Genomic DNA, 15,033 nt, shown 5'->3' on the forward strand with positions numbered 1-15,033 from the left:
CCTATTATTCAAACAGTCTGGGTCGATCCTTTTTAAGTACACTGAATTAAGACTTCATTTGTTAGACTAAAAATATTCTTGTGTCAGCTACATCTATTTAAAATTATATTACCACATAAAGTATTGTTCTCTTAGCTTTAATAAATGCCCCATTTTTTTAAGTGCAGAAGATTGACAAGAAATGTAAAAAGACCAAAAAAAAATTGGAAACTGGTCCTGCATCTTACAGCATTTACTCACATCTGACATTGAGAGAAACTGCTGGAGAAGAAAGATGTTCATATCCTCCTACAGCACATCTGTAGCTGCCAGTGTCGTCTATTTTAGTCGGCTGGAGGTAGAGGGTGTTTGTTTCTTGGTTGTGAGTTCCTATACGCTTCCCATTTTTATACCAGATGAACGTTGATCTGTCTGTCAGATTGCAGGAGGTCACACACTTTAGAAGTGTTGCATTTCCCTCCAAAACCTGTTCAGGAATCTCCACTCTGAGATCTAAGAGGATAGAAGATATTTAGGGAACATCAGGAAAGACAACACAACAAGGTCCATTCCATACTGAAATACAGTAACTGACCTGTTACATTGAGTATCACTCCAGGATAACCCAAATATCTTTCCACTGGTCTCTTTGTTGTGATTCTGAGGCTGTACATGTGCTCATCCCTTTCTGACACATGGCTCAGTTTGAGGGAGAAAGTTTGATTTTGACCGTCAAAATACTCGACCCGACCTGAATAATCTGGAACTTTTTTCAGGTCAGTCGGTTCCTGATCTTTAACTGGATTTTTGACCCAGAACTTATTTATCGTTGTGAAACCTGAAGGATGTTTATAAAAGCTGTTTATGAACACTGTGGACCCTTTTAAAGCACACATTGCATTATGCCTGTACTCCACTTTCCAGGTTTGTCCTAAAGCCCCTGAAACATATGACACAAAACAGCTGATTAGAGGATAATGAAGATGAGTCTCGTAAGCACAGACATATGCATGAATTGGATGTTTACATACAAATAATAACAACTGTTATCACTGTTACTGTTGTGGTTATCATTCATTCACTTTCAAAATATTTTTAAAGAATAAAATTTCAGTTGTTGATGTAGGGGAGAGCAGGGAGCAACATGGAGTAACTAGAATGAAGCGAAATGTTACATGGACTTTATTTGCTATTTACCCATCAACCCTTTATTTATTTTTCTTTATTAACCAGTAATTCATTGATAATGTTATCTTTGTTATGGAAGGACCTATTTTAAATATTAATTAGTATTTAGTATTTATTTATTTACTTTTATTGTCCTAGAAGGTTCAACATCAAGGGACTATAAAGCTGATGTCAATTATGTCAGTCATTTAGTTATGAAAGTGAAGACCTCAAGTGTGGGCCTATGTGCAGGTTTTAAGGGATTTTTGACAGTAGATATTTCTACTTTACAGATAGTCCACCAGAGGACTTCCAATAAAGTATTTTTTCATGGTGTGTTTAATGACTGAGTTGAAAAAAAAAATTGGGTAAAAGTCACAGAATTCACTCCTATATTAAATTAATCTTCTCTTGGTGGCTGTAATAGAGCACCAGGAATGAAATGCCCACAGATTAAAGTAAAAGGGGCATCAGGACATAACAAGAGGATCTTTCATCCATTTCCAATAAAATAGCAAAAATATTGGTGTCATCAGAAGAATAAAATGTACACTGCCACAAAAGAAATCTTATTAGCTTGTGTTATACTTTGATTTATTCTTATCTCTCTTGTAACATTGTGTGAACTAATACTTACAAAAGCACCATCAGTTGTTTACATATTCTTCATAAGTGTTTGAATTGTAACTTCAGCTATTTATCACACAACCTCTCGTTCAACCTCCCATTAAGGTTTTTCTAAAACCTTCAGATACTTAATGTGTATGAAATTAAACACTTTAACTTCTACTTGAAATACTATTCCATTTTTTTTCATTTCTCACAATCATCGTCTTAAAACGTTTTTAATACAACTTTCAAGTTCATCATTACTCCACAGGATCTTCTAATAACCTAAGATTTCTTTAAAATGTCAATTGGACAGTTTACACTTTTTCATTGAGGATCTTCAGTTTGGAACTGTCTACCACCTCATCTAAAAACTGTACTGGATTCGTTAGCTTCAGGAAACAGGTTAACTCATCTAATCTCGCTTTAACCAATTCAAATACATTTCATGTAAACATGTGATTGTGTTTTTGTGATTTTGTCTGTTTGTTAATGAATTCAGTTTTAGATTTTTATTTTATCATTTTTTCTCCCTACTTTATACAAATCCTTTCTGCACTTTTTTTTTTTACTTTGCTTGCACATTCTCTCTCTCTCTCTCTCTCTCTCTCTCTCTCTCTCTCTCTCTATTTTACTCCCTTTTACTTGTTTGTGTTTGCTATACCTTCTTGTGCAAAAAATAATAAATAAATAATTTTCTACAATTGCACAGTAAACCCTCCCTCCCCAGTGCTCTGTTTATGTGTGCTCACAGTCACTAGTCATTTGTGTGTGTGTTCAATGCCAAGACATGATTAGTAAATTAACTCACCCAGAACGGACAGCTGAAAGAAAAGCAACTGCCCTAAACTGCCTACAAGCAGCATCTTCATATAAAACTGCAAAGACAATAAAAAACAACATTGCAGAGCTGCTTCAACAGGAAGCCAAACATGAACGCCAGTCAGGAATTTCCCACTTAAGTCACTTTAGACAGTGTTCAGCAATACTTCATCAGCAGTGCTTGATGAGTGCCATGAGATAAAACTATAAGAATAAGAATAATTCCCATGTAAACATCAGACAGACTTGAACCTGAAAAGTAGTATAACTGAGAATATCTCACCATGACACTGGAGGTCATGTCAATGACCCCTTAAGAAGAAATGTCCATGTAGTCAGAGCAGAAAAAGAAGTTCACCTCATAAAAACATCACCGACCCAAGTGACTGTTTTCTCTTCCTCTTTTGGGTCTATACACGGCTCTCCCTTCACATTTTGTCTTACAGCATAACCTGCTCCCAGATCAGTGCAGAGGTTCTAACCACTGGGGTTAACAATAGCGCATTAGCACATAGATCGGTGACAGAGCTCAGTGAATATTAATGAGAGAGAAGGTGGTTTTGCCTAATGGCTTCAAGGTCACATTGATGTGGAGTGTATCTGCCATGCATTTCGACATTGCTTCCCTTCTTTCACAAGACAACTTGAGCCACGTACCACTTTTGGTAAAGAAAAATGTAGGGTTTTACAGTTCATTCATTTATAACACATTCTTTAACAGCACCACACCATCCATATTAGCCAACATGTATTTTAATTGAAAATCTCAATTTGAATCCAGATTACAAGCAGAATGAATCTCAGTGACAATGTCAATTAAGATAAAACAAACAAACAAACAAACAAATAAATAATTAAATAAACTAAATGATTGAATATGTATTTATATATGTGATGTATGTGGCTGGTGTAGCATAGTGGGTAGCAGCAACACACTTTCCATGACGCCCCCATGGGGTCTGATTCACTAATTGAGCAAGCACCACTTTTGGTCAAAACTCCTTAAGCCTAGCTGAAAGCCTGTTCAATTATGATTTTAAAAAATAAAAGGTGCTACAAAGGGTTCTTTAAGCAATGCCACAGAGGAAGAACCACTTTTGGTTCCATAAAGAACCATGTTTGGGAAACATAGTGAGTGTAAAGCTATTTTCCTGTGATGTACCAATTTAAAAGTTCTTTACATTCACATACATCCTTTACAAAAACGTTTCTTTACGGAAGCAAAAGTGCTTTTTTTCTTTGTGGCATCACTCAAAAGAACTCTCTTGTAGCACCTTTATTTTTAACAGTGTATATGAAAAAAAAGAAAGTTGACTGAAATTGGTGATGTTTGCAAAGCATACTGTAGTAAAATGTAGTAACTCTGGTTAAAGCCCAAAGTGCACACATGTTTGCAAACTCCAGGTCATCTATGGACAAGTGCCTCATCTAGATGGCCAAAAAATATAACAATGATTGAAGTAAAGGTCGGTCCACAATTTCATTTTCTTTTATTATTTACTTTTTGGTTCCCTAAAGAACCATGTTAGTAGAAGAGATGTGTAAGGTATGAAATATCAAGTGGAGGTTCCTTAAACCATTAAGTGAAGGTTCTTCACATTCTTTATACACTGTAATCATAGCTTATGTATGTAATGGTAAAATAAAGAAAGAAAAGAGGAAGCACAGAAAAGCTTTCTCTTCAATCATGCATATCAGTCCATGCATGCATGGTCAAACAACCAAATCAGTAGATGTGTGCAGAATTGATCCAAAATAGCTCCATAGTGGTTTACACATCAGCATGAATCATGCAAAACTTTGATTAAACTTTGATTAATTACTTAAAAATGTAATTAATGTAATTAATGGAAATGCATTTTTTTGTGACAGAAACAGTCTGGACACCCCCACATAGAAAACTGCATATGTAGTTATTATATTTTATTTTTATACTTGTATTTATATGTTTCCTAATGTCCTTATGTGTGTGGACACCCCTCCTAATGAATACATTGAACTATTTTAAGTTGTATTCATCGCTGACACAGATATGCAAATGCACAATCACAGCATGTCCAGTTTCAGTCTCAGATATAATACTGGGCTAGCTGGGTTTGAAGCCCCCCAGCATTGAGCTGTGTCGTATGGAATGAGGGTGGTGCCCCATCCAGTATTTTTTGGGAGCTTGGGTGGTGATCATCCAACATGTTGACCTTACTAATGCTTGTATTCCTGATTGCAATTAAATCCTCTGCAACATAAGTGGGGTAATACTTTGGGGGTGGGGGGTGTGAATGAGCAGGTGTCACAATACTTCTGTCCATATAGTGTATGTTTAAATATGTTATATGTGCTACTGTACTGGATAATGATGGCACTGGCAGAAGTAAAACTGTATCTGTAACTGCTTCATTACTCAAGGCTTCCTTAGCCGTCTGAAGAAATGGAGGACCTGTTAGGATGTTGTCAGCAGTGTTCACGTCCCTTAATAGTTACGGTTACAAAAATACAGAATGATGCAATAGTGGTGTTGTTTTTCCAGCTTCAGCATGTTTAAGTGGTTAACTCTGAATACAGAATGAGCTGAACGTGGGAAAGTGGTGTGGTGAGGCTGTGGTGAGATATTTTAAATCCAATCACCAAACTTCAAGGTATCTCTTCATGTGAAGGAAAAGTCAGAGGCCGTGCTGCTTGCCATCAGCAATCAGAGTCTGAGAGAGCACAATTGGCCTTACTCTCTCAGGGGTTGCTTGATGGCGCTTCCTCCCCACATCACTCCAATTGGTGATGGTCAGCAAAGGCATAGCTGTTGTATTAGAGCTTGGGAGCCGTATTTTCCTCATGGATACCTAGCGATGCTACATCAGCAGCAGTTGGAAAAGAGACAGTGGCTTCTTTTAATTCACTTGTTTTGGCAAGATCTGTGTTTTGAATAAACACATTTGATTTGCAACAACACCTTTCAATTCAAAACAGCTTTTTTGATTGTGATTGTAAAATGCAAAAATAAATAATAAACACCTCATGGTTGTTAATAATGCTTCACAAGTCACATTTTAATGATTAAATGAAAGCAATAATTTCACATTAAAAAAACAGAAAAATGAATTTATCTGAGTATATACTATACAATTAGAAAAAATGATGGCAGTTAAGATTAGCAGAACTAACTATGTGTATGTTATTCTACTGTGAATTAGTGGTTATTATAACTAATAGCTAAACATCCCAAAAAAAAAAAAAACAAATAAAAACATGCAATGTCATGATACAAAAGTGTGTCAATTTCATTGCAGTCCTATATTCTCAGTCCAATTTGAAATTGGTCTCCTTTTTCCGGCCAACCTAGGTGAAATCAAATAAGACAGAAATAATATTGCATTAATAACAATGAATTGCTGTTTTGCTGTTTCAGATGTTTTGTAATATAATTCTATAGTTCTGTTGTGCTTAATTGAACATGTATATGGATAAGTTAGATGTAAAAAAATGTATACTGTTCATGTATGTATTGTTAAGATTTTACTTACTTATCAACTTGTCTTTCTTTGTTTATCATTAATTTTGTAAAATAAGTAGTTTTATGACTTTTTAGAAGATTTTACTTACTGACTGATCTGTTTTTTTATTTTATTTTATTCATTATCTATTGGGTAAAGTAAGTACTTCTAGTACTTTCAGAGAAAAAGTACTTTTTAGCATGACAAAACACACATTTTCATACTCAGAAGATCCATCCTCATCAATAGCCACATAGGTATCATCAGCAGAATTGGAAAGAACATTCTGTATGGAGAGAGAGAGACAGACAGGTGTAAAAACGGACCAATAGCATGGATTACTGTAAAACTCATGAATTTACTCAGCATAAAAGTTAAAATGTAAAATTTTAAAATGCTACGTACAGAATATAGATCATCAGGGCTTTGGTCCTGGTTTGGTTTGTTGTCAGGAATCAGGTAGATGGCATCCTGTCCACTGTGCATGTCACCATGGGACAAACCTGTCTTCAGCATATCTACATACAGATCATTACCTGTTGCTTCTTTGTTTAGAACTGTGTTGCTGCCATCTTGAGGAGTGTGCAGAACAGCCTGGTTCAAAAGATTGAGAATAAGTTCATTCTTATTCAAATGGTTTTCTTATACACCTTTAGCATAATAGATATTATCTGTAAAGAAATCAAGGGAAGAACTTCACTTCTTAGATTATGAAACCAAAGGTACAACAAAAAAATGTAATGATCTCAGCTGAAAATAAATAATAAATAAATAAACATATAAAATAGAGACATTAACATTTCAGCACAAAAATAGAAATCTTTCTATATATAAAAAGTTAAATAATATAATTTTATTTTATTTTATTTGATGTTTTTATGTATTTATGTTTTATATGTAGTTATAATTGCAGTACATTGAGTCTTTCAATGGTGATTAAAAAAGAATAACCAATCTCAATATAAAATACTAAGAAAAAAAAGATTTTTGCTCATGTATTTATTTAAAACAATGCAAAAGCTGTTTACTGAATTAAAAATGTAAATGACACTACTATAAACCCTCATTGACAAATGGCAGATACACCAAGCTAACATAGAGCGTTCTATTAATAGTCAAGTCAAGTCAAATTTATTTGTATAGCGCTTTTTATAACTGTTGTCATCACAAAGCAGCTTTACATAATTAGTACTTAATAAAGGACAGAGACAGAGAAGAAATAAGAAATAAGATGAAGGATCAAAGACCCCCGTGAGCAAGCCAACGGCGACAGTGGCAAGGAAAAACTCCCTCAGAGCTGGAGGAAGAAACCTTGGAAGGAACCAAGACTCACAAGGGGGACCCAACCCGTCCTCCTCTGGTCAGACTATTTAAACATTAATGATAAAAATTACCAAAGCAGATGTTAGTGATGTTACTGTATACACCTAGAGGAGATAGTAGCAACAAATGGTCTAAACAGCAAGTTTAAATTCAATGGTATTATTACTATGTTTGCTTAGGTCTAAATATTATCTACAGTGTATTACACGCATTTTATACAGCTTAGTTACATTGATAAGAAAATCAAGATAATCCTTTTTTAGTCCCACAGTGGGGAAATTCTCACTAATATGATCCAGACATATTACACTGCATTCATCAACATTAGTCAATAAAATCAAGTTACAATTTTGTTTTTGTTTTTTAAGTGCTAGTCATTCTTTCCAGCGTTTTTTCTCTGTCCTCTGCAGGTGTGTAAAAAAATAGTTTACTTTACCTTTTAAAAATTCACAGAATTTCATTTGTCAAAAGATTTGCCAATGATTCATCACACAGAGCGAGTGCAAATAGTTGTTGTTTTATGGGTTACTCCTATTTTCACTAAAATTGAAGAATGTGAATCACTTACAAGAGGCAGAGCCTGAACTTCAGACCTATAGTCAGGTGAGGTGTAATCAATGGCAGCGCGAGGAAAATTCTAGAGGAATTGAATAAAATTGTTATTTAATGTTTGTCAGTCTTTAACTTACAGCAAGAGAGCACAGCTGAATATCCTTAGATATCATAAAGTAAATGTAAATGAGAGTTCTTAAGAAAACTATTATTTGATAGAGTGTAAAGGCACACAGGTGTTACTGTCAATACTGTCCAGGAAACACTTTCTACTAGATTTTGGAAGAGCACTGCTGTGAGGGGTTGATTGCATTCAGACACAGGTACCAGCAAGCCAAGCACGTGAAACATGTTATTTTAGATGTTACCTGAACATTTCTTCTAGGTCGTCTGATCATCAAAGAGACAATGCAAAAAATGGTCACAGCTCCACCACATGCTAGACCCACAATCATGAAGAATGTGTAACTATGCACTGGAAATCAGAAACATAAGCCGTATCAGTCACTTCAGTTGAGATGTTGCAGTTCTTCTGGCTAATTTAGCAAAACTGCATATTGTGTCATGATCTGAAGGACTGAAAGTGTGTTAGGTTCAATCCCAACCTGATTGTACAAATACAACCGCAGATGCGTTCTGTCTTCCGAGTTTATTCCAAGCTTCACAGGAATACCTCCCTTCATCAGAAGCAGTGAAGTTGATGATACTGTAAGTGTGTTCAGATCCCACAGGTGAGCTTTCACCTTCTTTAAACCAGGTGTAGTTCTGCACAGGTGGGTTTGCATCACTGCTGCAGGTCAGATTCACTGAACTGCCCTCCATTATTCCACCAGAGGGACTGAGGGACACAGAGACTCTCTTTGGTGGATCTATTGACAAATTACCAAAAAGACTTGCCAACATCAGAATCCAGCTGTCATTACATATGTGGACAAGTTTCCATACTCTTGTTAAACATGTTATGTTTAGCTATTTTTCTCATTTAAAATAAGTGAATAAATCCTTTACTTTATTCTACTTTATTCTATTATTCTACTCTATTCTCTTAAAATGAGTGCCAAAGCCATTATTTCTAAGTTTTCTAATGAGAACCCTTTAAGGAATCTCTATGTTAGCCTCTATACCAATTTATGGTTCCTCCGAACACCTTCAAGTTGTGTCTTCAATCTTTAAAATGTTCTTCACACTTAAACTTCTTATTTACAAATATGATTCTCTGTCGAACCATACAGCTTTTTTGTGTCACTCAAAAGACCCATTGTACATTCAACCTCACCTTGTTTTAGAGTGTACAACATCAGTAACACTGACAACAACTTGATAAAGCCTGCTAGCAAAGCTACAAGAGAACACAGCCAACAGCTCAAATATCACATCTGTGATCCTATCACATTGCTTTGATGCTAATTAGCAGCACCATTACCACATGCACCAAATACAAAATCCCTAAAATACAGTAGAATGCAATGTTAATCTTTACTTACATTGAACATCCAGGAAAACTGCTTTAGAGTATTGGTGTCCATGTTTATTGAAGCACTTGCACTTGTATTGACCAGAGTCTTCAGCTTTGACCTTCAAGATGGTGTATGTCTGTTTGTTTTCTTTTAGAATTGTAGATTTGTACCACTTGTAGATCTGCACAGGTGGGTTTGCATAACTGCTGCAGGTCAGAGTCACGGAACTGCCCTCCACTATTTCACCAGAGGGACTGATAGACATGCAAACTATCTTAGGTCGATCTATAAAGAGCACAACGTAGCATCTATTTTAGTCTTTTGAGGTTTTTTCTTTTTTCTTTTTACAATTCATCAAGAAGCTTGGACAGCTCAGAAATGTCAGTATATTTGCCAGGAGTAAGAATTTCTTTAGAAGGCACTTATTGAAAATTATATGATGACTTCACTCTGATGTTTTTATGCAATTTAAATGACAATCTGTAAACATGAGCATTCAAAGCAGAGTATGATTATTCAAGATAACCCCAAATCAGAAACATAAGCCGTATCAGTCACTTCAGTTGAGATGTTGCAGTTCTTCTGGCTAATTTAGCAAAACTGCATATTGTGTCATGATCTGAAGGACTGAAAGTGTGCTAGTTTTAATCCTAACCTGATTGTACAAATACAACCGCAGATGCGTTCTGTCTTCCGAGTTTATTCCAAGCTTCACAGAAATACCTCCCTTCATCAGAAGCAGTGATGTTGATGATACTGTAAGTGTGTTCAGATCCCACAGGTGAGCTTTCACCTTCTTTAAACCAGGTGTAGTTCTGCACAGGTGGGTTTGCATCACTGCTACAGGTCAGCGTCACTGAACTGCCCTCCACTATTCCACCAGAGGGACTGATGGACACTGAGACGTTCTTTGGTGGATCTATTGACATACAAAGTCCATAGAAATTACCAAGAATACTTGCCAAGATCAGAATCCATTATTACATATGTGCAAATGTTTGCATACTCTTGGGCAAATGTCATTTTTTGCTGTATTTCTAATTTAAAACAAGTGAATAAATCCTCTACAAGAAAATGTTTTTGAGCAATTCCATGGAAAAAATTATTTGGCTCCTTTAAAAGAAATGTGTTTTTAAATAAAAAAGGAAGAAACCTTTAAGTTATCTTCAAATAAGCCTCTATACTGATTTAAGGTTACTCCTAGCACCTTCAAGTTCTATTATCTTTAAGACGTTCTTCACACTTCTCTTTTACAAATATGATTCTCTGACGAACCGTCCAGCTTTTTTATGTCACTCAAAGGGCCCGTTGTACATTCAACCTCACCTTGTTTTAGAGTGTACAACATCAGTAACAACACTGACAACAACTTTATAAAGCTGCATGGAGAGCACGGCCAACAGCTCAAATATCACATCTGTGATCCTATCACATTCATTTCATGGTAATTAGCAGCACCATTACCACATGCACCAAATACAAAATCCCTAAAATACAGTAGAATGCAATGTTAATCTTTACTTACATTGGACATCCAGGAGAACTGCTTTAGAGTATTGGTGTCCATGTTTATTGAAGCACTTGCACTTGTATTGACCAGAGTCTTCAGCTTTGACCTTTAAGATGGTGTACGTCTGTTTGTTTTCTTTTAGAATTGTAGATTTGTACCACTCGTATTTCTGCACAGGTGGGTTTGCATCACTGCTGCAGGTCAGAGTCACGGAACTGCCCTCCACTATTCCTCCAGTGGGGCTGATGGACACTGAGACATTCTTTGGAGGATCTAGAGACAGATATGACTTTAGTGTTTCTTGCTAATATCTAATATCACTGTGTAGTTCAACCATTCCCAGAGTTTAGTGAAGAATGTGGACTTTACTCACATCTGACTCTGAGAGTTTGAGCAGTAGAGGGGAGATGTTCAGATCCTCTTACAGCACAGCTATAACTGCCTGCATCCTCACTGCTGACTGTCTGCAGGTGGAGCTGGTTGTTCTTGATGGTCTTTGTGGTTAAAGGACGTCCATTTTTGAACCAGATGAATGTTGGATCAGTCAGACTGCAGGTGGTTTTACATGTAAGAGTGGCTGCTGTTCCCTCTACCACTCTTTCAGGAATCTTCACTAAGAGTACTAAGAGCAAGAGGAAGTCTTACTTCCAAAGCCGTGTGTGATGATCTAATTTCTTTTTAGTTTTGTTTGATAAGGTGATATAGAACTTTTGAGATAACATTGAATGGTTACAGAGCCAGCTCTACCTAATAAATGGCTACTAGGGGCTCCCCTAACAACCTTTGGGTTTCTGCTGTACCATTATGTTGTTTCAAGATGATCACTGAACCACACCAAGTCATCTAAATTACATTACATGCTAAATAAATACATTGTCATTATGCAATTTTCCTAAACATCGTTGTTGTCATCTCTTGGCAGCAAATTCAGTCACAGCATGGCTGATACCCTCCCACACCACTAGCAAATTCCATGTGTAAACATTATTGTTGTGGGGTGTAAGTAAACAAGATCATATGCTGACCAATTACGAACAATTAAAGGTTTTCTCATACCCAAAGATGACTGATTCAGAGCACAAGGTTTCAGAAGTTCATGGCTGACATCCATCTTCTCAGCAAAATATCCTGGAAGATTTATGTATTCATAATATAAATACATTTGTTAGTGCAATCCATAAGATGTTTTGAGTAATGGAGTAATATAATAATATTATTTATAATAGTTATAATACCAGGTAAATGCTTTAAAATGTATCATCTTCTAAATCCATCACTTTCACCAGAGACATGGCCATAGCTCACTTTCTGAAATGTCCTATTTTGTCCCCATCAAGTTTTCTGAAAGCTAAGTAATGACTCTGGACACTGTTGGCTTATATTACTTATATAAGGTCAGTAATGTTAATTTGGTTCTAGCCAAAATAATTAATTAAATAACTAATGATTGTAGATTCTAGAATCTTTCAATCATTCAATTTCAATCATTCATTGAAAGTCAGATAATTCATTCATTGCTCATTCATTGTTTTTTTTTTTTCTAAAATCAAGGGAATTCAAAAGAGCTGATCCTGCTTTTTTGGGAGTAACTGTCTCTACTGTCCAGATTAAATTTTGGAGGATTGAAAATTGAGACAGAGGACAGAGCATTGCTGTGAGGATTGATTCAGCAACAAGAGCAATAAGGAGATCAGGATGTTGGATGCTCCCCAACTCATCCCAAAAGTACTGGATGGAGCACCATCATCATTCCAGAGAACACAGTTCTTCCACTTCTCCACAGCTCAATGCTGGGGCTATGTACCTCTCTAGCCCACGCCTGACATTAGGCATGGTGCCAACAGATTCATGTCCATATCATGTGTCAGCAATGAAATGCATTCATTAATGCATTCATTAGAAAATGTGTCCACAAACTTTTGGACATAGATTGCCGATATCATACTTTCCAATTGTGGTACAATGATACTGAGGATCATATTTGTTATAGATTTGTTATTTGAGTTGATATCTTGTTCCAAAAGATGCTATATTTTCATGCAATAAGTATCAGGATGTCCATGTATTTCTGGCTGTGCTATTACATAATATTACCAACTGTCTCAAAGGATCTGTTCACAAATTAACAGCAACACATATAGCTTTTCACATAGGAAATTCCCATGGGACTGATTCTGGCCTTAGTTTGGGGAGGGGCTCATTATCACTGTTTAATTCCATAAGAATTCATCATCTGTTTATTGCTTTACATAAGATAAGATAAGATTAGATTAGTTTAGATTAGATAAGATAAGACAAGATAATCCTTTGTTAGTCTCACAGTGGGGAAATTCTCAGTGTCACAGCAGAAAGGGATAGCAAAACACTCAGTTACTAAAAAAAAATACATTATTTGCTTTGGGTACAAACACTCTGGAGTCATGACATTCCACCACAGAGTAACACCCACGAACAAGGAGCCGTTCTCATTGGAGCCAAACAGGTGATAAGCCGAAGTAGTCATGTGACAAAATGAACCAATCACGCAATATCGCGTGCTGGTCATGTGATTTTCTGTTAAAACCTGTTAACCACCATGTTTCAAAGGTGCCAAAAAAAAAACCTCTATCACTATATTCAATTTCCTGTTATTTAACTTAAAATTGTCACTTCTTTGGTGTATGTTCTAAAATGTATATGGTAGTACTCACAGAGTAGTAGCAGTATTCACTAACCTGGTGTTAGCAGAGTGCAAACGAAGAGAAGCTGAGACAGAAGGGACATCATCCTGACTAACATCCAACCAGTCTGAATGTAACTCAAAGCTATCACTTTAAAAAAAAAAAAACAACAACATTAGAATAGTGAAAAATAAACATTAAATCAGTGGTAAGTGAGAGTATCTACTAAAATTCTATATAACATTAGAATAAACCCAAATAAACAAAGTTGATGGTCAAGGAAAGTGTGCACCTGTAATTAACTCTATATAACATTAGAATAAACCCAAATAAACATAAAGTCAGTGGTCAGTGAGAGTGTGTACTTGGAATTAACTCTATATAACATTAGAATAAACCTAAATAAACATAAAGTCAGTGGTCAGTGAGAGTGTCTACCTGTAATTAACTCTATATAACATTAGAATAAACCTAAATAAACATAAAGTCAGTGGTCAGTGAGAGTGTCTACCTGTAATTAACTCTATATAACATTAGAAAAACCCAAATAAACATAAAGTCAGTGGTCAGTGAGAGTGTCTACCTGTAATTAACTCTATATAACATTAGAAAACCCCAAATAAACATAAACTCAGTGGTCAGTGAGAGTGTCTACCTGTAATTAACTCTATATAACATTACAATAAACCCAAATTAACATTAGAATACAAAAAAAATTATAACATTAGAATTCATTTGTGGGGCTCTGTACACTCCCAGCTAAAAGTGGATGCCACACTATGGCCTCATGGACTCTCCGGCGTCTTCTGCACCAGCCCATGTCAGTGAAATTGGTTGAAAGACTTTTGGGTTTTGCCAATGTATATTTATATTTATTTTGTAGTCATAATTTGTACTGAAATCATTTTTTAAAAAAAGACATAATAATTGTCGGACTCTTACCTTTTTTCATAACATGCCAGCTGACAGATGAACCAAGAACTCAACTCAGGATGTGGTTTGTGTGCCTAATATACCAGGGGGGCTGAGTTTACACATCTTCCGTATCAGTGTGATCTGAGCATTGGTGTCACTTCAGGTGTCAAAATCATGAACATGCACATGAACACATGGTCAGGGATAGGGTTATACTAGGTGGTTTGCCCAGGACAAGGCTTAGCCGTTGCACTTGGGTTGTGCTGACCCTGGCGAATTCCCCATGTGCGTGAATCTCGACTGCATCATTTCTGGTAGAAGGGCAGCGGTGGTTAGAGCACAGGGCTTGGCGGCCTGCCACTGTTTGGTTCTTGAGCAAGGCCCTTTATCTTTCCTACTCCCTGGGCGCTGAAGTGATGCCTGCTCACCACTCTGGGCATGTGTGCCCACTGTCCCTGTGTGTGTTTGATCACTATGTGTGTATTCTTGTCTTGTATTGGGTTTTCAATTATTTAAAATGCCAGAATGAATGACCTTTTTATTAGGCCACTAACTTA

The 15,033-nt window shown here is 36.1% G+C and overlaps 1 protein-coding gene and 1 long non-coding RNA gene across 2 annotated transcripts in view; both read right to left on the reverse strand.

The window, feature by feature from the left end:
- Positions 1–12,012, reverse strand: part of LOC140535569 (hemicentin-1-like) — a 195,170-nt gene extending 183,158 nt beyond the window's left edge. Inside the window, 7 exon segments of the mRNA XM_072656966.1 lie at positions 7,155–7,164; positions 8,550–8,803; positions 9,419–9,676; positions 10,047–10,310; positions 10,917–11,174; positions 11,275–11,523; positions 11,958–12,012. Coding sequence (XP_072513067.1) covers positions 7,155–7,164; positions 8,550–8,803; positions 9,419–9,676; positions 10,047–10,310; positions 10,917–11,174; positions 11,275–11,523; positions 11,958–12,012 — 1,348 coding nt within the window.
- On the reverse strand, positions 5,711–6,675 carry LOC140536135 (uncharacterized). The gene is made up of 3 exons (XR_011977582.1): positions 6,465–6,675; positions 6,274–6,345; positions 5,711–5,904 (listed from the first exon to the last, which is right to left on the reverse strand). It is a non-coding gene; the product is annotated as an uncharacterized lncRNA (long non-coding RNA).
- Positions 12,013–15,033: the final 3,021 nt, after the last annotated feature.

The sequence above is a fragment of the Salminus brasiliensis genome, chromosome 15, assembly GCF_030463535.1.
Source record: "Salminus brasiliensis chromosome 15, fSalBra1.hap2, whole genome shotgun sequence".
Taxonomy (NCBI): domain Eukaryota; kingdom Metazoa; phylum Chordata; class Actinopteri; order Characiformes; family Bryconidae; genus Salminus; species Salminus brasiliensis.